General features: G+C 41.1%; 1 protein-coding gene across 3 annotated transcripts in view; it reads right to left on the reverse strand.

Moving 5' to 3' along the window:
* The window catches only part of tusc3 (tumor suppressor candidate 3), a 383,950-nt gene that overhangs the window by 18,441 nt on the left and 337,711 nt on the right, over window positions 1–27,798 (reverse strand). The window contains exon 9 of one of the 3 annotated variants that reach the window (XM_073064600.1): window positions 5,882–5,910. The exons of 1 other annotated variant lie outside the window; for it this stretch is intronic. In XM_073064600.1, coding sequence (XP_072920701.1) covers window positions 5,903–5,910 — 8 coding nt within the window. In that variant the 3' untranslated portion in view covers window positions 5,882–5,902. Of the gene's footprint in view, window positions 1–5,881; window positions 5,911–15,498; window positions 15,654–27,798 lie in introns of those variants that run through there. One more of the 3 variants, XM_073064597.1, reaches the window with a different exon arrangement.

The following is a 27,798-nucleotide window of genomic DNA, read 5'->3' on the forward strand; positions in this document are numbered from 1 at the left end:
TCATAGCCCCTTCTGGCTCTCCTAATTCTACTCTTAAGCTCCTGCCTAAAAATCTTGTAATTTTCTACAGCTCTAACAGTAACTAGTTTCTTGAACCTTCTGTGGTGAACTAGATATACCTGTCTGACTGCTCCTGTGGCTCCTCCCACAGACCCTGCTGACTGCTCCTGTGGCTCCTCCCACAGACCCCTGTATAAAGGCGACTGTGGTCTGCTGCTCTCCCTCATTTTCCCAGGATGTAGTGTTGTTTGTTCTTCCAGTCAATAAAAGCCGATATCTCACTTCCTAAGTCTCAGCGTGAGTTATTGATGGTGCATCACCTTCCATAAGCTTTTCTTTTCTTCTTAACTAGATTTTCTACATCCTTTGTACACTATGGTTCTTTACACTCTACCATCCTTTCCCTGCCTCAATGGAACATACCTATGCAGAACTCCATGCAAATGTTCCCTGAACATTTGCCACATTTCTGCCATGCATTTCCCTGAGAACATCTGCTCCCAATTTATGCTCTCAAGCTCCTATCTAATAGTAACATATTTCTCCCTACCCCAATTAAATATTTTCCCAAATTGTCTGCTCCTACCCCTCTCCAGTGCTATGGTGAAGGAGAAAAAGTTATGGTCACTACTTCCAAAATGCTCTCCCACCAAGAGATCTGACACCTGACCAGGTTAATTTCCTAATATCAGATCAAGTCCAGCCTCTCCTCTAGTTGGCTTATCTACATATTGTGTCAGGAAACCTTACTGAACACACCTAACAAACTCCACCCCATCTAAACCCCTTGCGCTAAGGAGATGCCAATCAATATTAGGAAAGTTAAAATCTACCATCACAACAACCCTATTATTATTGCACCGTTCCAGGATCTGCATCCCTATCTGCTCCTCGATGTCTGTGTTACTATTGGGGAGGGTCTATAAAAATCACCCAGTAGAATTATTGCCCCTTTCCTGTTTCTGACTTCCACCCACACTGACTCAGTAGACCATCCCTCCTTGACTTCCTCCTTTTCTGCATCCGTGACACTATCCCTAATTAGCAAAGCCACATTCCCACCCCTTTTGCCTCCCTTTCTGTTCTCTTTGAAACATCTAAAGCCTGCCACACTCAGTAGCCATTCCTGCTCCTAAGACATCCAAACCTCTGTAACAGCCACATCACAGTTCCACATATTGACCCACGCTCTAAGTTCATTCAACTTGTTTACGATACACCTTGCATTAAAATAGACGCATCTCAAACCATCGGGCTAAGTGCTTCTTTAACATCTGCTTATCCTTCCTCACAAACTCCCTACAAGCTGTCTCTACTTGTGCTCCAACCTCCCCATTCTCCGCCTCTTCATTTCAGTTCCCACCCCTCTGCAAATCTAATTTAAACCCTCCCTAATAGCATTAGCAAACCTCCCCACCAGAACATTGGTCCCCCTCAGATTCAAGTGCAACCCATCCTTTTTGTACTGGTCACACCTGCCCTAGAAGAGATCTGAATGATCCAAAAATCTGAATCCCTGCCCCCTGCTCCAATCCTTCAGTCATGCATTTATCCTCCACCCCATTCTAATCCTATACTCACTGTCCCATGGCACAGGCAGTAATCCCGAGATTACTCCCTTTGAGATCCTGCTTCTCAGCTTCCTTCCTAACTCCCTGTATTCTGTTATCAGGACCTCTACCCTTTCTCTACCTATGTCGTTGGTACCAATATGTACCACGACCTCTGGCTGCTCACCCTCCCATTTCAGGATATTGTGGTCATGCTCAGAAACATCACAAACCCTGGCACTTGGGAGCCAAACTACCATCCTCTCGTTTCTTCCACTCCCATCTGTCCCCCTAACTATAGAGTCCCCTATTACCGCTGCCCTCTTCTTCCGCAGGGCCAGACTCAGCGCCAGAGGTACAGCCACTGTTGCTTCCCCCAGGTAAGTCCCACCCCCCAACAGCACTCAAAATGGAAGTTTTAGTTACCCACGGCAACAACCCCGTTGTTTAACCACCTTTCCCTAATCTGCCTGCATGTCTGATTTTCAATGTCCTGGTGGCTACTGATGTATAAATCATCAGTGTGGTGTACCTTCCTAATTTTTGAGCTGTACCCACATATAAGTGAATGAGGTCTCCACCATAAACCCTTTGACTGCAGTTGTGATACTGTCTTTGATTAATAGTGTAACATTCCCTTTTACCTCCTTTTCTATCTTGCCTAAAACATAGAAACCTTGGACTATTAAGCATCCATTTCTGTGCCTCTCTCAAACAAGTTTCTAAATATATAATATACAATTAAATAATGAATTTATAATGTTAACTATTTTTAGCAAAGTGTCACTTTTGTTACATTTCTGGATCTAGCAAAATATAAACATAAAATCTAATTCCATTGCTTTAGCATCAAATTTATGCCTGAGCTTGAATGTAAGAAAAGCACTCCATGGTACTCCAGTTATCTCTGGATAGGCTTGCTCATACATAATAAATCACGAGTACTTCTGCAGTAATGGAAGTAGATTTTGGCCCTGAAAACTTGCACAACTTTCATCCAAATATAAACATTGGGATCATTCTACCATTGACTTATGATTCCTGCACCTTACTTCCAGTCTTCTCTGAATTCTATTTCATACCTTAGTTTTCAATATTTTGCGTGGATGATTTTTTGTCCTCTCTCTTTCTACTGTTTTCATTTTCACTTTAACTTCTCTACTTTTACTTTTATGTTCTAATTTCATTTCTTCTGATTGTTTTATTAATATTAATTTTTAATTTATTCTTGCAAACAGAAATGTTTATGAACACAAGGTGTGATACTCTATATATTAGTAGGCAAGATGTCAGAAAAAGTATTGTATAATTCACTATGTCATTTTAGACATGCTTCATATACCGGTATTTTGTTTGTTTAAACACCCATACAATATTAGGAGCTTTTATGAATATTAGCACATCCTTTGTTTACAAGTGCACTATATTAGCTTGATAGCATGCTTAAGGCATGGCATTGATGTAAAAACAATGAGATCCTAACAGCAACTAAATAAATGCAAAATCTTTTCTTCATGCATCTAGACGTTGATTGTTTTGTTTTTAAGAAACCGTCCTCTTTGTTCTAATTATTTAGATTACACCTTCCCCGCTGAGCTGAGTTTAGTGGAGAATGTAAAAATTGGCACCATGTGATTTTAATTGCAGAATTCCTTATAAGGATAACGTTAACTGGAATGTTGTCTTCCACCATTGTGTCTCACACTCAGAGCCTCTTGTTTCTCATGCCTCTCATGTCTTTGCAGTTTCATGCAGGACAACACTAAGCCATTCCTGTTGCTTGCTCCTTCTGAACACTTTAGTGTTGATGCACACAGGTGGGGAAAAGGGGGAGGGGCAGTGCTGGTGTAAATTAGGGATGGGTAGACCTTGGTGACAAGAATTTGAAATGTTTTAAGTTCAATGAGACTGACAACAGTCAATAAGAAAGAAAATGTGAAGGAAACAAGTAATTAGAAATTCTGAAAACCACAGTTACAGCAATTTCAGTTAACTTTCTACTGTAATATCAGGAGGTTAGAACTATTCCATGCGCATATTAGCTTAAACTTCCAAAAATCGATTGATCCGGACAACTGCACGATGGCAGAGCTATGTGAATAAACTATATTTGTCTTTGGAGGACAATTGCAGTAGGAACACTTTAAGAAATCTGCATTTATGAATGCTAGGTAAGAATAGATGCATGGATGAATATCAGGAAATGCAGAGGAAATTTGACCCAAAAGCAAAGAGGTAGAGATGATTTACTAGCATTATTAAACAACAACTTTATTCATAGACTACAAAACAGCAAGTCATGAGGGGCCACAAAACAAGGGAGAACAGAAACTAAACACAACAGGCAACAAGATAAACTTTAGGCAGAAAGAGTGAAGTCTAGCAGCAACTGGGTGAAGCTGATGGGTTTGATGAGTGAACAAGGACTGTGCATGAGAAGTGGGATCTGAAAGGTGAAAATATTAAACCAATGAACATTTTGGACCTTATGTTACATTGGTTTATTTTTCCACAGATGCTGAGCAGCCTACTGATTCTAGTGTTTTCTGTGCTTTTCTTTTCAGATTTCTAACATCAACACTTCTCACAATTTTCTTTGATTCTTAGACTGTCTTATTTATTAACTGACAAATTCATCTGTTGGAGATGTGACAGGCAGGTTCAATTTGTAATCTGGAATGGATGGCTAATCATGAAGATGTAGACTGGGAGACCGCATCGCAAAGCACCTAAGCGCCCTCCGCCAGAAACAGTGGGATCTCCCAGAGGCCACCCATTTTAATTCCACTTTCCATTCCCATTCTGACATGTCAGCCCATGGCATCCTCTATTGTCACGATGAGGCCACTCTCAGGTTGGAGGAGCAACACCATATATTCCCTCTGGGTATCCTGTAACCTGATGGCATGAACATTAATGTTTCAAACTTCTAGTAATGGCTCACCCCCACCATTCCCCATTCCCATTTCCCTCTCTCACCTTATCTCCTTACCTGCCCATCACCTCCCTCAGGTGCTCCTCCCTCTACCCTTTCTTCCATGGCCTTCTGTCCTCCCCTATCAGATACCCACTTCTCCAGCCCTTTATCACTTTCCCCAGTCGGCTTCCCAGCTCTTTACTTCACCCCCCCCACCCCCACCGGTTTCACCTATCACCTACTATACTACCTTGTATTTCTTTCTCCCTTACCATCGCCTTCTTACTGTGACTTCCCATCTTTTTTCTCCAGTTCTGATGAAGGGTCTCAGCCCGAAACATCAAATGTTTACTCTTTTCCATGGAGGCTGCCTGGCCTGCTGAGTTCCTCCAGCATTTTGTGTGTGTTGTTTAAGCAAGTAATGCAAATTACATCTCTGGAGTTCATTGAATTTGAATTGAGTTGATTTTATTTCTTACATTCTTCACATACATGAGGAGTAAAAATCTTTACGTTACATCTCCGTCTAAATGTGCAATGTGCAATCATAGTAATTTACAATAATTTATAATAAACAGAACAGTCAATGTAACATCGAAATATACTCAAATCAGCGTGAGTTAATCAGTCTGATGGCCTGGTGGAAGAAGCTGTCCCGGAGCCTGTTGGTCCTGGCTTTTATGCTGTGGTACCGTTTCCCAGATGGTAGCAGCTGGAATAGATTGTGGTTGGGGTGACTCGGGTCCCCAATGATCCTTTGGGCCCTTTTTTTTACAGCTGTCTTTGTAAATGTCTTGAATCCTGTGAAGTTCACAACTACAGATGTGCTGGGCTGTCCACATCACTCTCTGCAGAATCCTGCAATTAAGGGAGGTATAGTTTCCATACCAGGCAGTGATACAACCAGTCAGGATGCTCTCAGTTGTGCCACTGTAGAAAGTTCTTAGGATTTGGGGGCCCATACTAAACTTTCTCAACTGTCTGAGGTGAAAAGCTGTTGTGCCTTTTGCACCACACAGCTGGTGTGTACAGGCCACGTGAGGTCCTCGATGATGTGGTTGCTGAGGAACTTAAAGCTGATTACCTTCTCAACCCCAGATCCATTGATGTCAATAGGGGTTAGCCGGTCTCCAGTCCTCCTGTAATCCACAACCAGCTCCTTTGTTTTTGTGACATTGAGGGAGAGGTTGTTTTCTTGACATCACTGTGTCAGAGAGATGATTTCTTCACTGTAGGCCACCTCTTTACTGTTTGAGATTATTGCTTGTATTGTACTGTTCTCATTTCAGGAAGAATGTTGATCCATCGGAAGCAGTTCAGAGAATGTTCATTTGACTAATTCCTAGAATAGACAGGTTGCATTGAAGAAAGGTTGAAAAAGCCAGATTCTATCTGCTGGAGTTTACAAGGATGAGAGGGGATCTATCTGGAAGATTTAATTTCCTGCAGCAAAAAAATACATAAACTGATGGAGGAACTCAGTGGGTCAAGTAGCTTCTGTGGAAGAAATCGTACAGTTGATATTTCAGGTCAAAACACTGTTTCAAGTGTACAACAAAGATGGCCAGTATAAAGAAGTGAGAGTGAAAGGAGAGGCCGAGTTAGGTAGGTGATCGGTGGAACCAGGTGAGGAGGGAGATGATAAACTGATGGAGCCAGGTGGTAAAGGAGGGGGCAGTGGTGAAGATAGTGGCTGTCCAATTGCTCATACTAAGTTTAATTGAAGGTTCCATGTTATAATTGCAGGCAGCTTGACCAATTAACCAACATATTTTGAGAAAATAATTGTGAGCCTTTGTAAGCAACTGTAATAAAATTGTCCATGCAAATTTAGCAGTCATGACCTAACTGCCGAGATGATCAAGAATCACATTCAGAATGAGAAATAGATTCATTATCACTGACAAAAACTATGAAAACACGACCTATACCATGTCAAATTAGTTAAACAAATACAAGGAAAATTAGATCTAAAATAGTGCATCAGGTATATTTTTCTTTGCACCTTTTCTTTCAATATAACATCTTTTATAATTTCTTCTTATAATTATTTTATAACTCCAAATTCAGAAGCATTAATCCTCAAAGGCCATGCAAGTGGCTTCACCGTTCTCATGGAGAGCAAGCAAAGTCAGCTGTCACCTTCGATCTGGGCGAGCATTTAAATTGTCTAAACAGCTTATCGTACCTTGCACTAGGACCTGGGCATCACTGCTGTGACAGGCTCTGGGTCTAGAACACACCACTCAGCGACTCGTTTTGGGCTCAGATTTCGTCACCAAGCCCAAAGCCACTCTCAAGTAATTCAAATCAGCTCGGCACCCAGAGCAATCCAACCTCAATCCCAGGCTAGCTGCACAGGCATCAGAACTCCATCTGCAGCATTTCTGCAACACACCATCTCGGCTCATCCCCTTCACAAAAGATATTTCTAGTGAAGGTTTTAGTTGGATTTGTTAGCTTTTTGACTAATACAAAGCTGTCACATATGTTCAGCAGTGCCATCTTAACCAGAAGTTTTGGGCCAGCTATTAAAGAACAAAAGATAATCAAGAACATAGCTGGGATTCCCCTTGTTTATTTGGGACACCGACACTTAAGTGGGGCAGGAGACTGTTGTTGAATAGTTTCTAACTAGCATCGGCTGTGTGTACTTGCCTGGCTATTAGAGGCTACACCATGCTTAGAGTGAACAGTCTTTAAATAACGTTAGATTTATATGTTTGTGGCCAAAAAGTAGTGATTTTTGTCACTGATAGCTGGTCACAATTCAGAACTATTTTGCACACTGCATTTTCAAGCATTCAGGTTTAGAGATGCTAGAAATGGCAGGGAGTTGAAATGGAATGATTTCATTACTTCAACAAGTTAGAAACTATAAAGAATTTGAAGGTATTGACAATCGTCTTGAATGTAACAATGAAAATGAAGATTTGGAAGACACAATCATCAAAAGGATTGTACGAAGGCAGTCCATTATCTGCACTAGGTGTCAATCTAAAGAACACGGCAGTGTACACTGGATTAATTTCACTGTCAATAATTATAACAGTAATTTAAACATAGTTTTATAGTATTTTAGTAGTATTAATAGTGTTATAGTCTGTGCTGTATTTCATTTAAATATATAATTTGTTACTCAGTAAAACAGCAGTTTGTATTTTTCATACCTTTTTAATGATTTCCATGAAACTGGATAATTGGGGCAGATACTTAATTGGGTCAAAATGCACTGATCTTGACATGCCCACTATACATGAAATTATTTTAAAAAAATGGTGAATTCTCCAGAAATTAGAAGGTTAAAAGATGGGCCTAGAAATTGATTTACTAAATTTTAATGGTGTTTATATGGTGTTATGTGTCACCTTAAAGCTGATTTTAAAAGTTCTATAAACATCATGACTTTCAGTTGAGAGATTCGAAGAACATTACATGAATAAAATTATTAACAGCAAATATCACTATTAATATATTAAAAAGAAGAAAGTTTGGAGTTTAAGCTATCTTGCAAGGTTCCTCATAAAAATAAGGGCATCAGACTTCCCCATTAACTTAGTAACAGCTCTTTGAAATTATTTGATGTTAATCAAGTGCGATCTTTACTTCCACATCTGACTAATGTTTCCCTCATTACTCAGACTCATTTGTTTGGTCTTCCTCAGTTTGCATTTTCAGATGCCTGTTTGGCTGCCTTTTAAACCAGCTACTCTGCATTCAGGATGTAGACATCTCATTATGGGTCTTTCTGGGTCATAGAAACATATGAGGGTTCACAAAAATTACATAATTTCAGCATGTTATCTATGAGTTTTGATGCAAAGCAACACAGATGCCTTGTGCAGGAAGGCACAGAGTCGACTGTACTTCCTAAGAAGGTTAGCGTCATTCAATGTCTGTAGTGAGATGCTGAAGATGTTCTATAGGTCAGTTGTGGAGAGCGCCCTCTTCTTTGTGGTGGCGTGTTGGGGAGGAAGCATTAAGAAGAGGGACGCCTCACGTCTTAATAAGCTGGTAAGGAAGGCGGGCTCTGTCGTGGGCAAAGTACTGGAGGGTTTAACATCGGTAGCTGAGCGAAGGGCGCTGAGTAGGCTACGGTCAATTATAGATAACTCTGAACATCCTCTACATAGCACCATCCAGAGACAGAGAAGCAGTTTCAGCGACAGGTTACTATCGATGCAATGCTCCTCAGACAGGATGAAGAGGTCAATACTCCCCAATGCCATTAGGCTTTACAATTCTACCGCCAGGACTTAAGAACTTTTTAAAAGCTATTATTAATGCTTTTTGAGATAGTGATTTAGATGCATATCATATTTTTTTACTGAGTTAAGTATTGTATGTAATTAGTTTTGCTACAACAAGTGTATGGGACATTGGAAAAAAAGTTGAATTTCCCCATGGGGATGAATAAAGTATCTATCTATCTATTCTCTTAAAATAAGCTCCCTGACCTCAATATTTTCCTTGCTTTATCTGGTATGCACTATATTTTTAATTTAGTCATGCAAGAAAATTCTTGATAGAGTGCCTTCAGTTGTGTGGAGGGAACTTGTTTTTCAAAATTATACACTTGGCAACTTTTTCCTATTGATTTGCTATTTACTGCTTGATATGTTCATATTTAAAGGAAATGTGAAAAAAAATGAGAGAAGGCATTAGATAAATGGAATACCTAAAATGGCTTGACCAGAGACAAATCAAGTCATTGTTATTCAAATCAAGTTTATTGCCATTTAACTTTCTACATGTATATAATGTATATAACCATATAAGGTATATAGAAACAACATTTCTTTGAACCAGGGTGTCAAGCACAGTAGTACACAGAACAGACATAGCACATGATAGCAGAAGTGGAAGAGTGCAGATGAGGTAGAGTGATAAATGCAAAGGGAAACAATAAGTATGATCAATAAGTATAGGCTAATGAAGAGAAGTTGAACTGAAGTTCCAGGTAAACTATAAACTAACTGAATGGTGGAGCAGGCGGAAAGGGACTGTACAGCATAACCCTGCTTCTATTTCTTATGTTCCGATGCAATAATATTTTATGAATTATTGGTGACACTGGGTCAAATTCAAAGAGATTTTGGGTATGCTGCTTGGTTCAGCTGTTTCAAATCCACATTTCCAGAACCTTGAGTGTTCTGTGGATCCATAATGTCCTTTTATATAAATGGTTGAGATCAGATCCAGGCTATTTAGAGCGAAAGAATAGCTTATTGTTGAAACATAAAAAGTGATCACCATGGAAACTTGCATAACCTGGCTGCGGTCAGGCCAAGGATAACAAAAATAAGATTGATCACCATGGAAACCAGCATCACTGAGCCATATCAAAAATTAAAGATGAACTGAGTGTCTAGTGTATTTGAAGAAGTACGTTGTTTGCTAGCTGGCAAGCATCCTGAAAGATCATTTTCAATCTAAGGACCTACTAAATTAACATGTGAAAGATGTACTCGCTTATTCTCCTTTTTCATTCACTTATCCCACCAAAATGTGGTCATAATTGCAAATCCTGTCTCTCCCCCTGCTTTAGTCATATTTATTGCCTTCCTTCAACTCTTTTTTTATTGTGGCTTTCTCAATGATATTTCTGTACTTCATCTTCAATCTTCCACTTCTCTTTGGTAAAACTATTTTGGTAATTCCACTCCACATGTATTCATCTGGGTTTTTTTTTAGTTGACTATTTGCATACCATACCATATTTTTAATGTCCTTAGATGCCTCTATTTCCATTGCTGCTACCTTGATGTATTACTCTGCCAAACTTTCTGAGAAAAAATTTCTTCACTAAGAGGATGGCAAATCTATGGAATTCATTGCCACAGGGAGCTGTGGAGGCCAAGTCATTGAATATATTTAAAGTGGAGGTTGATAAATTCTGGGTTAGTCAGGGTGTCAAAGGTTATGGGGAGAAAGCAGGCGAATCAGGTTGAGAGGGGTAATAAGTCAGCCATGATGGAATGGCGGAACTGTCCCGATGGTATGAATAAAACGTTTTCCAATGTTAAGTAACATTCTTTTTTATTTCCTCTCCTCTCTTTCACCCCTCCCCCTTCAGTTCCTCCAGTCCTTTCATTTTTGTTCCCCTTCCCACCCTTCCCCTTCACCATCAACATCCTCTTTTGCCTTCACACACTCACTTCACACACTTCACACACAAATGTCCCCATACCCATCCCTCATCTAGTTTCAACTGTTGATCACCTCTCACCTAATGGTCCTCATTATTCCTTCTTTTACTGATTTCACTGATTCCTCACTGAGGAAGACATCAGCAGTATACCGGACACTCAAGGGTGTCAGGGAAGAGAAGTGTGTGTAGTCACAATTACGACAGAGGAAGTACTCAGGAAGCTGAATAGTCTAAGGGTAGATAAATCTCCTGGACCAGATGGAATGCACCCTTGTGTTCTGAAGGAAGTAGCTGTGCAGATTGTGGAGGCATTAGCAATGATCTTTCAAAAGTCGATAGATTCTGGCATGGTTCCGGAGGACTGGAATATTGCAAATGTCACTCCGCTATTTAAGAAGGGGGCAAGGAAGCAAAAAGGAAACTATAGACCTGTTAGCTTGACATCGGTGGTTGGAAAGTTGCTAGAGTCAATTGTCAAGGATGAGGTTACGGAGTACCTGGAGGCATATGACAAGATAGGCAGAACTCAGCATGGTTTCCTTAAAGGAAAATCCTGCCTGACAAACCTAGTACAATTTTTTGAGGAAATTCCAAGTAGGCTAGACAATGGAGATGCAGTGGATGTTGTGTATTTGGATTTTCAGAAGGCCTTTGACAAGGTGCCGCACATGAGGCTGCTATACAAGATAAGCGGCCCATGGAATTACGGGGAAGTTACATGCGTGGATAGAGTGTTGGCTGATTGGCAAGAAACTTGTTTGTCCCCTCTCTTGATCGGCAAGAGAGTGGGAATAAAGGGATCCCACTATGGTTGGCTGCCAGTTACCAGTGGTGTTCCACAGGGGTCTGTGTTGGGGCCGCTTCTTTTTATGTTGTATATCAACGATTTGGATTATGGAATAGATGGCTTTGTGGCTAAGTTTGCTGAGGATACAAAGATAGGTGGAGGGGCCGGTAGTACTGAGGAAACAGAGAATCTGCAGAAGACTTGGATAGATTGGGAGAATGGGCAAAGAAGTGGCAAATGAAATACAATGTTGGAAAGTGTATGGTCATGCACTTTGGTAGAAGAAATAAACGGGCAGACTATTATTTAAATGGGGAGAGAATTCAAAGTTCTGAGATGCAATGGGACTTGGGAGTCCTCGTGCAGGATACCCTTAAGGTTAACCTTGAGTCGGTGGTGAAGAAGTTGAATGCAATGTTGGCATTCATTTCTAGAGGAATAGCATATAGGAGCAGGGATGTGATGTTGAGGCTCTATGAGGCACTGGTAAGACCTCACTTGGAGTACTTTGTCCAGTTTTGGGCTCCTTGTTTAAGAAAGGATGTGCTGACATTGGAGAGGGTTCAGAGAAGATTCACTGGAATGATTCCGGGAATGAGAGAGTTAACATATGAGGAGCGTTTGACTGCTCTTGGACTGTACTCCTTGGAGTTTAGAAGAATGAGGGGGGTCCTCATAGAAACATTTTGAATGTTGAAAGGCATGGACAGAGTGGATGTGGCAAAGTTGTTTCCCATGGTTGGGGAGTCTAGTACGAGCGGGCATAACTTACAGATTGAAGGGTGCCCATTCAGAACAGAGATGCAAAGAAATTTTTTTAGCCAGAGGGTGGTGAATCTGTGGAATTTATTGCCATGGGTGGCAGTGGAGGCCAAGTCATTGGGTGTATTTAAGGCAGAGATTGATAGGTATCTGAGTATCCAGGGCATCAAAGGTTATGGTGAGAAGGCGGGGGAGTGGGACTAAATGGGAGAATGGATCAGCTCATGATAAAATGGTACAGCAGACTCAATGGGCTGAATGGCTAACTTCTACTCCTTTATCTGATGGTCTTATGAGTCCAGTACTAGTAGTCTGCCTGCTTATCTCATACCAGTAGCTGTCTCCTATCTTCACACTCGAGAAATGTCTTGCTCCAACTCTTTTATCTTCTCTCACTTTGGCTGGCTCTATCTTTCATTACCCTGCCACAGTGTTTGAATTCCATCTCTGAACACCTGCCCCACTTGTAATCTTACACTCCTTGTCAGTTCATACATCATCTCAGAATCTTTCCTTGCCACCCCCATTCTCCTCTTCATGTTGGGCATGTCACTCCTCCATTTTTAATCCTGATGCAGGTTTTAACCTGAAACGTCAACAGTTTCTTTGCTCCCACAGATGCCGCATTGAGTTACGTGAGCAGATTGTGTGTTGCTACAGATTCCAGCATCGGTGGTCTCTTGTGTTGCCAAATTGAATGCATTCCCATACACTTTCCTTTGTGTCTCATAGGCAGAGCTTGGACCTTTAAGAGGCGAGTCCCTTGCTAAAGATGTCCAGTTTCTGTCTTATTCCTGAAGACATGGTATTTGTAGGGCTGGCCCCATTAAATTTGTCATCAATAGATAACCCCAATGTGCTGAAGATGTCAGAATCAGTAATGGTAATGTGACTGAACATCAAGAGTAGATCATTAGACTTCCTCTTGTTGGCAATGATGATTGCCTGGCTTTTATGTTTTTGTACAATACTGCTGCCACAAAACAACACATTTCATGACATACAAGTCACTGATAACAAATCTGATCCTGTTTCTGACCACGGTGGCACAAATATTGTCAAGGCCTTATTGTACGCAGGTATAGATTACTTTATTGGAGGAGTTATCAATAGGACTGAACCTCACATTTGACATTTTCATGGGTGGAACATTATCATTGAAGGAACTGAAGATACTTGGGTTGAGGACAGCCATTTGAAGAATGCCTCCAGTAATACCCAAGAGCTGAGGTGATTAACTTCCAACAATCACATCATCTTCCTTTTCATGAAATATGACTTCAGCTAGGAGTACTACCTCTTTGATCTTTATTGACTTGAGTTTCACCAGGGCTGGTAGATACCCCACAGTTAAACTCTGTGTGATGTCAGGGACAGTCACTTTCATTTCACTTTTGGAATTCATTTCTTTTTTAGCCTCTCTTTGCTTAGAGCATTGCTGTGCTGAATGGTTTTGCAGAAACTGAGCTGGACACTGTAAGCATGTTATTGGTGAGTAAGTGCTGCTTTATATCATGGGAGATGATACCTTCTATTACTGTTGATCATTAACAGGTTGGTAATTAATTTGACTGGGTTTGCCTTTCCTTTGTGAACAATATTAAGTTGAAGGTCCCATAAACTTTGCCTGTGTCTAATGCTTTAAGCTATTTCCTCAGAACATGTAAATTATATCAAATTGACTGAAGACTGGTTTCTCGGAAGGTGGATTCTCAGGAGTCTTTGAGATGAATCATTCATTCTGCAGTTCTGGCTGAACACAGAAATAAATATTTTAGCCTTGCCTTTAGGATTCACATGCTGGGACCCACCATCGTTAAGTATGGGGATGTTCTTGGAACTGTTCACCACCATTGACAATCTGATATGGTGTAACTTCAGAGCTTCAACATGTCATTCAGCAATCAACTGAATCCTTTTTAGTGCATGTGTATTTCAGAGTGGCAAGTTCACTAGGCTGGCACATCATCATTTTTAAGTATGCCAGTGGCTAATAACCTGAAAGAAAAATCTCAATCAAAGCACAATGGACACAAGAGACTTCAGATTCTGGAGTGATCTAGCAAATGTTTACAGATGTACCATGGAGCACATTCTGACTGAGTGCATCACCATCTACTATGGAGGCACCAGGATTACAAGAGGCTTCACAGGGTAGTAGATTCTCCCAGCTCCAATGACGGCATAAGCCTCCCCACCATCAAGGATTTCTGCCAAAGGCTGTGCCTCAAGAGAGCGCTGTCCATCATTCAGGAACCTCACCACCTGGAATATGCCTTCTTCTCATTACTACCATCAGGGTGTAGGTGCAGAAATCTAAAAATCCACACTCAATATTTTTAGAGCAGCTTCTTTCCCTCTGCCATCAGATTTCTGAACAGTCCATCGATACTATGTTGTTATTAATCTTTTGCACAAGTTATTTATTTATTGTAACTTATAATAATTTGTATGCCTGCACTGTACTATTGGCAGAAAACAACAAATTTCACAGTGACAATAAACCTGATTCTGAATCTGAACATAAAAAAATACACCGGAACAATTCAGTAGATCATGCAGCATCTATCGATGGAAATGGATAGTCGACTCGTTGGGATGAGACCCTTCATCTGGTCTGAAGGTTATAGGGACGATAGCCAGTAAAAAATGATAGGTTATATTATTCATTAAATTCTATCAAATCCTCCATCTTTCCTGCATCCTCAACAGTATTGATGTACAGAGGGATATTGGGATCCAAGCCCATAGCTTCCTATAAGTGACTGCACAAGTCAATAAAATGGAAAAGAAGGCTTAGGGAATCCTTCCCTTTGTTACTCAAGACATTGAGTTCCAGAGTTATAAAGTTATATTGCAGCTTTAAAAAGCTCTGATTAGGTTGCACCTGGTTAGGTTTCATTCATTTCAGGTCATAGTATTATAGATAGGATGTAGCGGCTATCGAGTAGGTGCAGAAGAGGTATGACAGCATGATGCCTGGATTAGAGGGCATATAGGATGGATACACGAGGGTTGTTTTCCCTGGAGCAGTCGATTCTAAGTGGCACCAACACCATTTATCACCAACAAATTTTTCCCAGGGTTGAAATTGTTGAGGCGAACGGGTGAACCCAAATGCAGGACAATGGCACAGAGGGAGAGTTGGGATGCAGATGAGGGCGTGAGCATGGCTGGAGCTGAACGGCAAACAGGAAGATGAATGGAAAGGCAGGCAGCAGGCAATGTTTCTCTTGACACGGAGTGTGGCTGGAGCTGAACAGCAACTGGAGAATGAACAGAAAGGCAGCCAGCCGGCAGTCAATGATTCTCTTGACACGGAGTGTGGATGGAGCTGAACGGCAAACAGGAAGATGAATGGAAAGGCAGGCAGCAGTCATGACACGGAGTGTGGCTGGAGCTGAACGGCAACTGGAGAATGAACAGAAAGGCAGCCGGCAGTCAATGCTTCTCTTGACACGGAGTGTGGCTGGAGCTGAACGGCAACTGGAGAATGAACAGAAAGGCAGCCAGCCAGCAGTCAATGCTTCTCTTGACACAGAGTGTGGCTGGAGCTGAACGGCAACTGGAGAATGAACAGAAAGGCAGCCAGCCGGCAGTCAATGATTCTCTTGACACAGTGAGACAGAGTTAACACAGGCAAACAACTGCACTGAAACAAAACTTAGAATACACAATTCTAAGCAACCGGGAACGTGAACTACCAAACTGGCTGAAACAATGATCTGGCGATGAGTGGAAGCAAAGCTGGGGTATTTATGCTGCAGGTTCGATGAGAGTCAGGTGTGCTGCAATCAGAAAGCCCAGGAGAACACGGGGAAAAGGGAATTAGGAGAACATGAGGAATATACGGCCGAGACCATGACAGAAATGTCTTATACTTACGCATTTAAGGTGAAAATAGAAAGCTCATAGGAGATGTATAGGTTAAGATTTTTACTCAAGGAGTGGTGGGTGGTTCGCTGCCTGTGATGATGGTGGATGGAGTCATTCAAGAGGCTCTTGGAATAGCAGATTAATATGTATTATTAATTTGCTTATCCAAAAATGGTAAATTGGTAAATTGGTTTATTTTTTCAAAACTGAAGTACGGTGAAGAACTTTTCTTGTACATAGATCATTTCATTAAAACAATGCATTGAGGTAGAACAAGGTAAAACAATAACAGACTGCAGGAAAAAAGTGTTACCATTATGGAGAAAGTGAACTGCGGGTAGACAATAAGGTGCAAGGTCAAGAGACTATCATTTCATACTAGAAGATGGCTCTAGTAAAGGAGTACTTGGTGACACAGGACAAGATAGGACAAAGTCAGCATGGTTTCCCTAAGGGAAAATCTTGCCTGACAAACTTGTTGGAATTACTTGAGGAGATTACAAATAGGATGGATAAAGGGAATACAGTGGATCCTCTTTGACAAGATCCCAAATGTGAGACTGCCTAACAAGTTGAGACCCTATGACATTACATGAAAGTTACTGGCATGGTTAGAGCATTAGCTGATTGGTAGGAGACAGTGGCGGGATTAAAAAGATGCTTTTCTCGTTGATTGCCAGTGACTAGTGTTGTTCTGCAGGGGTTGGTGTTGAGGGCTGCTTATTTTAATGCTGGATTATTTTAATGATTATTTTAATGATTTAGATGATGGAATTAATGGCTTTGTTGCCAAGATTGTAGATGATAGAAAGGTTAGTGGAGGAAATGTGTAGGCTGCAGAAGGACTTAGACAGATTAGGAGAATGGGCAAGAGAGCGGCAGATGAAATACAATGTTGGAAAATGCATGGTCAAGCACTTTGGTACCAAAAATAAATATTCAGATAAATAAATGGGGAAAAAAATCCAAAAATTTGAGATGCAAAGGGACTTTGAAGTTCTTGTGCAGAACACTCTAAAGCTTAACTTGCAGGTAGAGTTGATGGTGAGGAAGCCAAATGCATGTCAGCTTTCAATTCAAGTGATCTAGAATACAAGAGCAGGAATGTGATACAGAGGCTTTATAAGGGACTGATAAGGCCTCACGTTGAGTATTGTGAACTGTTTGGACTCCTCATCTAAGAAAAGATGTGTTGGCATTGGAGAGGGTTCATAGGAAGTTCACAAGGATGATTCCAGGACTGAAAAGTAATCATAGGAGGAATATTTGATGGCTCAGGGTCTGTACTCGCTGGAATTTAGAATTTATGCAAAGAGTAGTGAGTGCATGGAATGGGCTGCCAGCAACGGTGGTGAAGGGTCTTTTAAGAGACTTTTGGATAGGTAAATGGAGCTTAGAAAAGTAGAGGGCTATGGGTAAGCCTAGTAATTTCTAAGTGATGCACTATCAATAACTCTCTGAGATGTGAGGCGAGATATAGGCTTTTATTAGCTGGAAGAAAGAACAAGCAGCAATTGACCACCACACTGCATCCTGGAGACTGAGGCCGGGGCTGTGTCTCCAATCACCTTTATACTGGGGTCCGTGGGAGGAGCCACAGTCAGGGGGAGGAGCCACAGGAGCAGTCAGCAGGGGGAGCATGTCCAGACAGGTATATGTAGTTCACCACACTAAGGTAGGGAGAAGTTCAGCACAACTTTGTGGGCCAAAGAGCCTGTATTGTACTGTAGGTTTTCTATGTTTCTATGATGACAGGGGATCTCATTGAAAGCTTTCGAATGTTGAAAGGCCTAGACAGAGAAGATGTGGAAAGGATGTTTCCCATTGTGGGGTAGTCTAGGACAAGAGGACACAGCCTTAGGATAGAAAGGCATCTATTTAAAACAGACATGTTAGAAGGAGCTGAATTTGTGGAATTTATTACCACAGGCAGCTGTGGAGGCCAGGCCATCGGGTGTATTTAAGATAGGGCTTGAGAGACTCTTGATTGGACACAGCATCAAAGATTATGGAAAGAAGGCTGGGGAGTGGGGTTGAGGAGGGGAAGATATGGATCACCCATGACTGAATGGCAGAGCAGACTTGATGGGCCAAATGGCCTAATTCTGCTCCTATGTCTAATGGTCTTATGGTCTCATGTTCGCTGTGAGCGGAACCTTTCATTATGCTGGATGCTTTCCTGAGGAAGTGAGAAATGGAGACTGAGTCCATGAGAGGTTGGTTTCCATGATGTGGTGAGCTGTGTCCATAACTCTATGATGTGGTGAGCTGCGTCCATAACTGTCTGCCTTTTCAGTGGTCACAGGTGGACTAGTTGCCATACCAAGCTGTAGTGAATCTCGATAGGATGCTTTTTATGATGCATAGATAAAAGTTGGTGAGGGTCAATGCCAGAACTTTTTTTCTCCTTTTTTTTTCAAAGTCTCCTCAGGAAGTAGAATTGCTGTTGAGGTTTCTTGGCTGTGGCTTCAATGTGGTTGGACCAGGACAGTCTATTGGTGAGCTCTCAACTCTCTTGACCTCAGCAGTGTTGATGTAGACAGGAGGATGTGCACTGCCCCTGCTTTCTGAAGTCAATGACCAACTCTTCTGTCTTGCAAAAAATGTTGTCATGACACCATATTACTATGCTCTCTATCTCCTTCCATTGTTATTTGAGCTACGATCTATTACAATGGTATCATTGCAAACTTGTAGATGGAATTTCAGCAGAATTTGGCCACGCAGTCTTGAATGTGTAGGCTGTAGAGAACAGGCTTGACAATGTAACCCTATGGGGCACCAGTGTAGACGATAATCATGGTAGAGGTGCTACTGCCCATTTGTACTGACTGTGGCTAGAAAGTCAAGGATCCAGTTGCAAAGCGAGATGTTGTGTCCCAGGATAAGGAGTCTGGATATGAATTTGCTTGGAATTATAGTATTGAAGATGAAGATGGAACTGTTGTCAATATTTCATAGTATAGACAGGAATGTGTGGTGAAGGTCCATGTACAGAGGGACAGACCCTAAAGTGGATGAACAGTTCATTAATTTTTTAACAAAAGTTGTGCAGAATTAAAGGAAAATCAATAAACACAAGGTAAAGAGGGCTGTTAACTAAAACTTTCAAACTGAAAGCTAACGACAACAGTGACTTGGAAGCAGTAACATACAACTAAATAAACATCAAACAGGAGAAAATCTGCAGATGCTGGAAATCCAAGCAACACACACAAAATGCTGGAGGAACTCAGCAGGCCAGGCAATATCTATGAAAAAGAGTAAATAGTTGATATTTTGGGCTGAGACCCTTCATCTGATCTGGAGAAAAAATATGAGGTCAGAGTAAGAACTTGGGGGGAGCGGAGGAAGAAATATAAGATAGTAGATGATAGGTGAAACCAGGAGGGGGGAAAGGGGTGAAGTCAAGAGCTGGGAAGTTGATTGGTGAAAGAAATCTGGGGCTGGAGAAAGGGGAATCTGATAGGAGAGGACAGAGGCCATGGAAGAAAGGGTAGGAGGTGATGGGCAAGTAAGGAGATAAGGTGAGAGAGGGAAATGGGAATAGGGAATGGTGAGGGAAGGAGTGGGGGGCCATTACTAGAAGTTCAAGAAATTGATGTTCGTGCCAACAGGTTGGAGGCTACCCAGACCGCATATGAAGTGTTGCTCCTCCAACCTGAGTGTGGCCTCATCGCAGTAGTGTGACACACTCCACATAGACTGACAAGTAGGAATGGGAATGGGAAGTGGAATTAAAATGGGTGGTCACTGGGAATTCCACTTTTTCTGATGGATGAAGCTTAGGTGCTCGGCAAAGTGGTCTCCCAATCTACTTTGCGTCTCACCGATATCCAGGAGGCCATATCAGAAGCACTGGATACAGTAGATGACCCCAATAGATTCACAGTAGTCTTCTTTCCTGGAGTAAGGCTAAAAGTAAGCAGGGAATGTTGATGTTGCTGTGCTTTTGGACAAGACTGAAATGAGGAAGGGAGTTAAATACCACCACAATGCCACCTAATTGCCTAGAATGTGCATAGTCACGAGTTATTCTAAGGACGAGGGTATCTAGCTATTTAGTATTTGGGTAGACAGGACCTGATAGTCAACATGGCTTTGTGCATGGTCGATGTGCAGTTGTACAAGGCCTTGGTGAGACCGCACCTAGAGTATTGTGTGCAGTTTTGGTCCCCTAATCTGAGGAAAGACATTCTTGCCATAGAGGGAGTACAGAGAAGGTTTACCAGATTGATTCCTGGGATGGCAGGACTTTCATATGAAGAAAGACTGGATCGACTAGGCTTATACTCACTGGAATTTAGAAGATTGAGGGGGGATCTTATTGAAACGTATAAAATTCTAAAGGGATTGGACAGGCTAGATGTAGGAAAATTGATTCCGATGTTGGGGAAGTCCAGAACGAGGGGTCACAGTTTAAGGATAAAGGGGAAGCCTTTTAGGACCGAGATGAGGAAAAACTTCTTCACACAGAGAGTGGTGAATCTGTGGAATTCTCTGCCACAGGAAACAGTTGAGGCCGGTTCATTTGCTATATTTAAGAGGAAGTTAGATATGGCCCTTGTGGCTAAAGGGATCAGGGGGTATGGAGAGAAAGCAGGTACAGGGTTCTGAGTTGGATGATCAGCCACGATCATACTGAATAGCGGTGCAGGCTCAAAGGGCCGAATGGCCTACTCCTGCACCTATTTTCTATGTTTCTATGTCTAACTACTCTTTTTCAGAGGTTTCTCAGGAGGCTACAAGGAATGGTGATAAAGAAACAGTGAGGGATGTTAACTATTGTACATGGACTTCAGCAAGACCTTTGACAAAGTCCTGTATGGGACACTGGTCCAGAATGTTAAGTCCCTGGGCATTCAGGATGAAGTAGTCAGTTGAATTCAGCATTGTCTTAGTGACAGAAGCCAGAGATAGCTAATAGATGATTGTTTTCACTACAGGCCTGTGACTAGAGGTGTGTTGCAGATTTTGTTGCTGTGTTCATTGTTGTTTATCAACTATATTAATGATTTAGATGTGAAAAATTGGATCAGCAAATTTGTAGGTGGCATCAAGATTTGGGGTGCAGTGGATCAGCTGACAAAATGGTTTAGGCTGAAAGGGGAAATATTTAAGGAGAACCTGAAGGGGAACTTCCTCATGCAGGGTGATGTGAGTGTGGAATGAGCTGTCAGCAGTAATGGTTAAGTTGGGTTCAATTGAAATATTTAAGGAAAGTTTGGATAGGTACATGGATGATGGGGTATGAAGGTCTATGGTCCAGATGCAGGATATGGGACTAGACAGAAAAACAGGTTGGCAGGTATGTATTTCTGTATGCTAGTGTTCTATGACTTTATTGTCCATATGCTCCAGAGATGAGCGTAGGACCAGGAAAATAGGACCTGCCATACACCGGTTTTGGTGGGAGGTGAATTGGAGTAGGTCAAGGTCGTCTAGGGGGCTGGGGTTATATGTTCTATGAGCAGCCTCTTGAAGCACATCATGATGGTGAATGTTATAGCCACTGGGCAGTTGTTGTTAAGGCATTTTATGCCTTATTTTCCTTGGGTGTTGGGATGATAGTGGACTTTTAATGCAGATGGGGACATCAGATAGAAGCAGTGAGATGTTAAAAAATACTCCAACTCCAATCTACAAGATTTAAGGACAAGGATAGGAACAACATTCATGTCTGATGCTTTATACAGGTTCATGCTCATCAGTAATACTTTGGATACTGTTGGGGTGATGACCTAACAGAGGAAAGTCACAGGGGTTGGGTCGCTGGCACTGAATTTGGCTCTGCGAAACAGAAGAGAAGTGGGGAGAATAGCATGATGTGGTGATAGGGGATTTGTTAGTTAGGGGCACGGACAGGTTCTCTTGTGGAATGTGATTCTCGGATAGAATGTTGCTACCTCAGGTGTCAGGGTCTGTGATATCTAAGATCAAGTCCTCAGCATTCTTAAGTGGAGGGGTGAACAGCCAGAGGTCGTGCTCCATGTAGGTACCAATGACATGGGTAGGATGAGTGAAGGGGTTCTGCATGGATAGTTCAGGGAGATAGGTGCTAAGTTAAAAGGCAGAACCTTCAAGGTTGTGATTTCCAAGACTGCTGTCCGTGGCACATGCTAGTGAGGCCAGAACTAGGAAGATCATACAATTTAATACTTAGCTAAGGAAATAGTGTAGGAGGGAGAGCATAAGATTTTTGGATCATTGGGCTTTCTTCCAGGGATGTGGTCTATAAATTACAATGGGAGAAAGAAAACACATGCCAAAAATAGTCATGAGCAATTAGGGCAAAGAAAATGGAATACAGTGTCGGGAAGTGTATGGTCATGTACTTTGGTAGAAGAAATGAAAGGGTTGGCTATTTTTTTAAATGGAGAGAAAATACAAAAAAAAAACTGAGGTGCAAAGGGACTTGGAAGTCCCTGTGCAGGATTCCTTGAGGTTTATTTGCAGGTTGAGTCTGTAGAGAGGAAGGCAAATGTGATGTTAGTATTCATTCAAGAGGAGTAGAATATAAAAGCACAGATGTAATGTGGAGACTTTATAAAGCACTGGTAAGGCCTCTCTTGGAGTATTATGAGCAGTTTTAGGTCCTTAGCTTATAAAGGATGTGCTGACTCTGGAGGGTTTAAAGGAGGTTCATGAAAATGATTCTAGGATTGAAAAGGCTTGTCATATGAAGAGCATTTGATAGCTCTGGAATTCACTGGAATTCAGAAGAATGAGGGATGACCTCATTTAAACCTATCGAATACAGAAAGGCCTTGATAGAGTGGATATGGAGAGGATGTTTCCAATGATGGGAGAGTCCAAGATCAGAGGCCACAGCTTAGAATAGAAGGGTGTTCTTTTAGAACAGAGATGAGGAAGAATTTCTTTAGCCAGAGAATAGTGAATCTGTGGAATGCTTTGCCACAGGCAGCTGTAGAGGCCAAGCCTTTGTGTATATTTAAGGCAAAGGTTGATAGGTTGATAGCCTAATTCTGCTCCTATATCTTATGGTCTGATGAAAAATGATCTTATGTCTGCCACAGTGACTTTCCACAGGTGCATTTTCAGGCTGTCAGGGTGGGTGGTGACATTCCAGGCCCCTTTTATTCAAAATGCACAAAGAATGCATGAAGATTCTGAATATCTAACAACAAAGTAGAAGGGTGCCTTTCAGTCCATGATGGCTTCAAGGTGACCTTTTCCATTAGTCCCATTTCCCCCTCCATATTTTCTTATATCCTTGAAATACTTCCTCTCTCATACATACCTCTTAACTTTCCTTTCATTATTTTGCCCATATATCTACACCAAGATGTGATTTTATAGTAGCCAATTAACATAGCAGCAAGTCTTTGAAATGTGGCAGGTAACCAGTGTGGTAAACTGTGTATACCTGTCTGGACATGCCCCTCTGCTGACTGCTCCTGTGGCTCCTCCCACACACCCCTGTATAAAGGCGATTGGAGGCACTGCTTCTCCCTCAGTCTCAGAGATGCTGTGCTCCCTTTTGCTGCTAATAAAAGCCTATTGTTCACCTCCCGTCTCTGAGAGTTATTGACGGTGCATCAATCAGACATTCACACAGTCATAGGTAGAATGTGCAAACTTCTCACAAAGGCCGGAATTGAACCTAGAGTTGTGAAGAAGAGCGCTAACTATTGACTTATTAAAGGTACTCTGCACAAAGATATCTTTGAAGTCTTCCTTTATGTCTACTTATTTATTATTCACTTAGAGATACATCACAGTAACAGACCCTTCCCACCCATGAGCCCACACTACCCAATTACACTCTTGTGACCAATTAACTCACCAACTCGTATGTCTTTGGACTATGGGAGGAAACCGGACCAGTTGGAGGAAACTTATATGGTTACAGGGAGAACATACAAACTTACAGATAGCAGCAAGAATTGATCCTGGGTCACTGGTGCTGTAATACCATTATGCTAACTGCTACATTACCTGCTGCAATATTTATTTGTGACTTTCACGTTGCCAGAGTTGATTGACCTCTTGTCTCATGTATTTCACACACCTCAACCCTTATCCTCCCCTTCATTCAGCCACAGCAAAGAGAATGTTTCTGGTCCTCACCTTGACCTCACCACTAGCCTCCCAATTCAATAGATCATCCTTTGCAATATCTGTCATTTTCCATAGATACCACTCACTAGACACACCTTCTCAACATTCAGAAGGAACTGCAATAGAGATTGCAGGTGCTGGATATCTAAAGCAACACACAAACTGCTGAAGAAACTCAGCAGTCCAGACAACACTTATGTATGAAAATGGATGGTTGCAGTTTCGGGTCAAGACCCTTGATCAGCACTGGAAAGAGAGGAGATAGCGAGATAACAAGATGGGCAGAAGGGATGAAGCAAGGGAGAGGGAGGGGGAAAATGGCAGAGATGTTAGAAATTGGGATGTGATAGGTGGAAGTGACAAAGGGTTGAAGAAAATAGGATCTGACTGGAGAAGACAGTGGACCATGAAGTAAAGGGAAGAAGATGAAGGTAATCTTAGGGAGGTGTGGGTGATAAGCAGATCAAGAAGGCAGGGGAGGGGAAAGAGATGGGGTGAGGAAGCCTTGGGATAAGGGAAAAAGGTGAACGCATGGAGTAGTAACTGGAAATGAGAGAAATTAACACTCATGCTGTCAGGTTGGAGATTACCAAGGCAGAAAAATGCCAATTGTCTAGTTCCCTTCGTCAGTATTGCCTGACCCATTAAGTTCTTCCAGCAGTTTGTATGGTGATTCGGACGGAAGCATTTCATTCATGATTCTCTTGTTCACTCTTCCATCTTCATCCTCCTTCTCTGGGCACCTTCAACAGTAAAAATGCAACACCTGATCTCTTATCTCATCTCTTCTTCCATCCAAGGACTGAAATATCCTTACAGATGAAACTCCAGCTGTATATACTATTTTATAATGTTAATGATGAGATGGACTTGGAGATAATTGTTTTAAGTGATTAGTTTAATGTCTATATGATCAGTTGATAAGCAGTTTAATGGTACTAATTAAACATACTGAATGAATTGGATGTTTAATTTGTCTACATTGTTGACATTATAAAAACTTGGTAATGTCAAATTACAAATTATTTCTGATTGTGATCAATATGTTAACTAGCTACCGTACCAAAGCAAATTACAGCTTCAGGACCAATGGTTCACTGGTATAATAGCAAATTGTAGCTTAATGTTGTAATTCATTAAAGATCTGTTCAATTAGACAACAAAATAGTTGTTAAACATTAAAAATAAGGCAGTTTGTAAACAGAGTTCAACAGAATGAATATCTATTGGTGATGTGATTATATTAATTGGTTCAGTGGATGGTGTTGATGGTGAAAGTGTAGCTAAGGTGGAATTGACTTCAGTCAGGAAGCCATTTTACTATATCTCACAATGTTTGCATCTTGAATATCGGTGGATAAATCATATTAAAAATATGCTTTTGGTCATTCAAGGGTGAAACAGAACTGCTATGGCATCATAAAACCAATAATATGCATATTAAAAACCCGAATGCTCCAGCTTTCAAATAATTAATGGCCTTTTAAATGGTGCAAATATTATTATTATGTATTTCAAGGGGATATTCAGCAAACCACATATTTGTATTTATGTGAATAAGAGGTTGTACAAACGTGGATTTTTTTTTTTTTTTCTGGAGCATCAGATGCTGAGGAGCAATCCGATAGCAGTGTATTAGATTATGAGAGGTGTTGATAGGATATACAGACTTTTTCCATAGTGGAAACATCAAACACAAGAAATGATAGATTTAAGGTGAGAGAGTCAACTTATTAACACAGTGAGTAGTAGGTACCTGGAATGATTTGCCAAGGGCTGTGCTGGAAGCAGATATAATGGCAACATTCAAAAGGCATTTAGACAAGTACGAGAACAGGCGGGGAATGGAGGGATAAAAACCATGTGCAGGTAGATGTACAGTTTAAATTGGCACCATGGCCTGCAGAGGCAGTGTGGGCTGACAGGCCTTTGCCTGTTTTGTACTGTTCAATCTTGCTTATGCGACACAATAGTATGCTATTTTGTGTTTAAACAAGCCTAAAATTCATATAATATAATTGCATTATACCATACTGTTCACTGCCTTCCATAGATATTCCAGACTTGCTGAGCTCCTCCAACATTTTGCATGTGTTATTTGTGTTAAATGTAATACTCCAGCCAGACTTCTTTATTTAACTTCGCCTATATATCCATTTTTTCTTTTATTTTCATAGGATTATCTAGGCTTATTTTAAATGCAACTAAACTAATCACCTCTACTACTCTTGTGAAAATTAATTCCATATTTGTACAATGCATTTATGGGCCTGAGTTCTTATCTTCCACAGGAATGGAATCATCCAATCTAGAAAAGCATCGCTGATCTATACTGTTAAAAGAGTATATTCAAATAGAATGAAGTCCTGAGAGTATAATTAGTTTACACAACAATACAGTGTGAGAACTACTAATAGGGATTGGAATTATCCAAAAGTAATTTGGGAAAATCAGGTTTGTGTTGGATCCCAAGACAAGGAATTTGTAGAATGCCTACAAGATAGCTTTTTAGAGTGGCTTGGATTGTGCCCATAAGAGAAAAGGTAGTTCTGGGTTGGGTGTTGTGTAATGAACAAGATTTGATTAGGGAGCTTAAGGTAAAGAAACTCTTAGGAGGCAGTGATCATAATATGATAGAATTCGCCCTGCAGTTTGTGAGGGAGAAGCTAAAGTCAGATGTTTCACTATTACAGTGGAGTAAAAGGAACTACAGAGGCATGAGAGAGGAGCTGGCTAATGTTGATTGGAAGGGAACATTAGCAGGAATGCTGGCAGAACAGCAATGGCTGCAGTTTCTGGGAAAAATTTGGAAAGTGCAATATGGACTTATTCCAAAGAAGAAATATTCTAAAGGCAGAATGAGGCAACCACAGTTGACAAGGGAAGTCAAAGACAGCATAAAACCTAAAGAGAAAGCACATATTATAGCAAAAATTATTGGAAAGCTAAAGGATTAGGAGGCTTAAAAACCAATAGAAGGCAACTGAAAATGCAATAAGGGGAGTAATCATGATTAATGAAGGCAAGCTTGCCAATAATATAAAAAGAGGATGCCAAAAGTCTTTCTTTCAGATATACGAAGACTAAGAGAGAGGCAAGAATGGATTTCGGATGGCTGGAAAATGGTGCTAGAGAGGTGGTTATGGGGGACATAGAAATGGTGGACTAATTCAATAAGAATTTTCATCTGTCTTCATTGTAGTAGACACCAGCAGTATGTCAGTATCCAGTGCCAGGGTGTAGAGTTGAGTGTATTACTAAGGAAAAGTTGTTTAGGAAGCTATTAGGTCTGAAGATAGATAAGTTACCATGACCAGATGGTTCTGAAAGTGGTAGCTGAAGAGATTGTAAAGCTTTAGTAGTGATTATTTGAGAATCACTACATTTTGGAAAGGTTCCAGAAACGTCACTCCACTCTAAAGAAATGGGTGAGCCAAAATATAGGAAATTATAGGCCAGTTACCCTGATTTTAGTGGTTGCAAAGATGTGGGAACCCATTATTAAGGATGAGGTTTTGGGATACGTGAATAAAATAGGCCGAAGTCAGCATGGTTCTCTTAAGGGGAAATCCTGCTTGATAAACCTGCTAGAATTCTTTAAGGAAAACAACAGGCAGGATAGACAAAGGAGAGTTAGTGGATGTAGTTTTACTTGTATTTTCAGGAACTTTTG

Source organism: Hemitrygon akajei, chromosome 13 (assembly GCF_048418815.1).
Source record: "Hemitrygon akajei chromosome 13, sHemAka1.3, whole genome shotgun sequence".
In the NCBI taxonomy this organism is placed as follows: Eukaryota; Metazoa; Chordata; class Chondrichthyes; order Myliobatiformes; family Dasyatidae; genus Hemitrygon; species Hemitrygon akajei.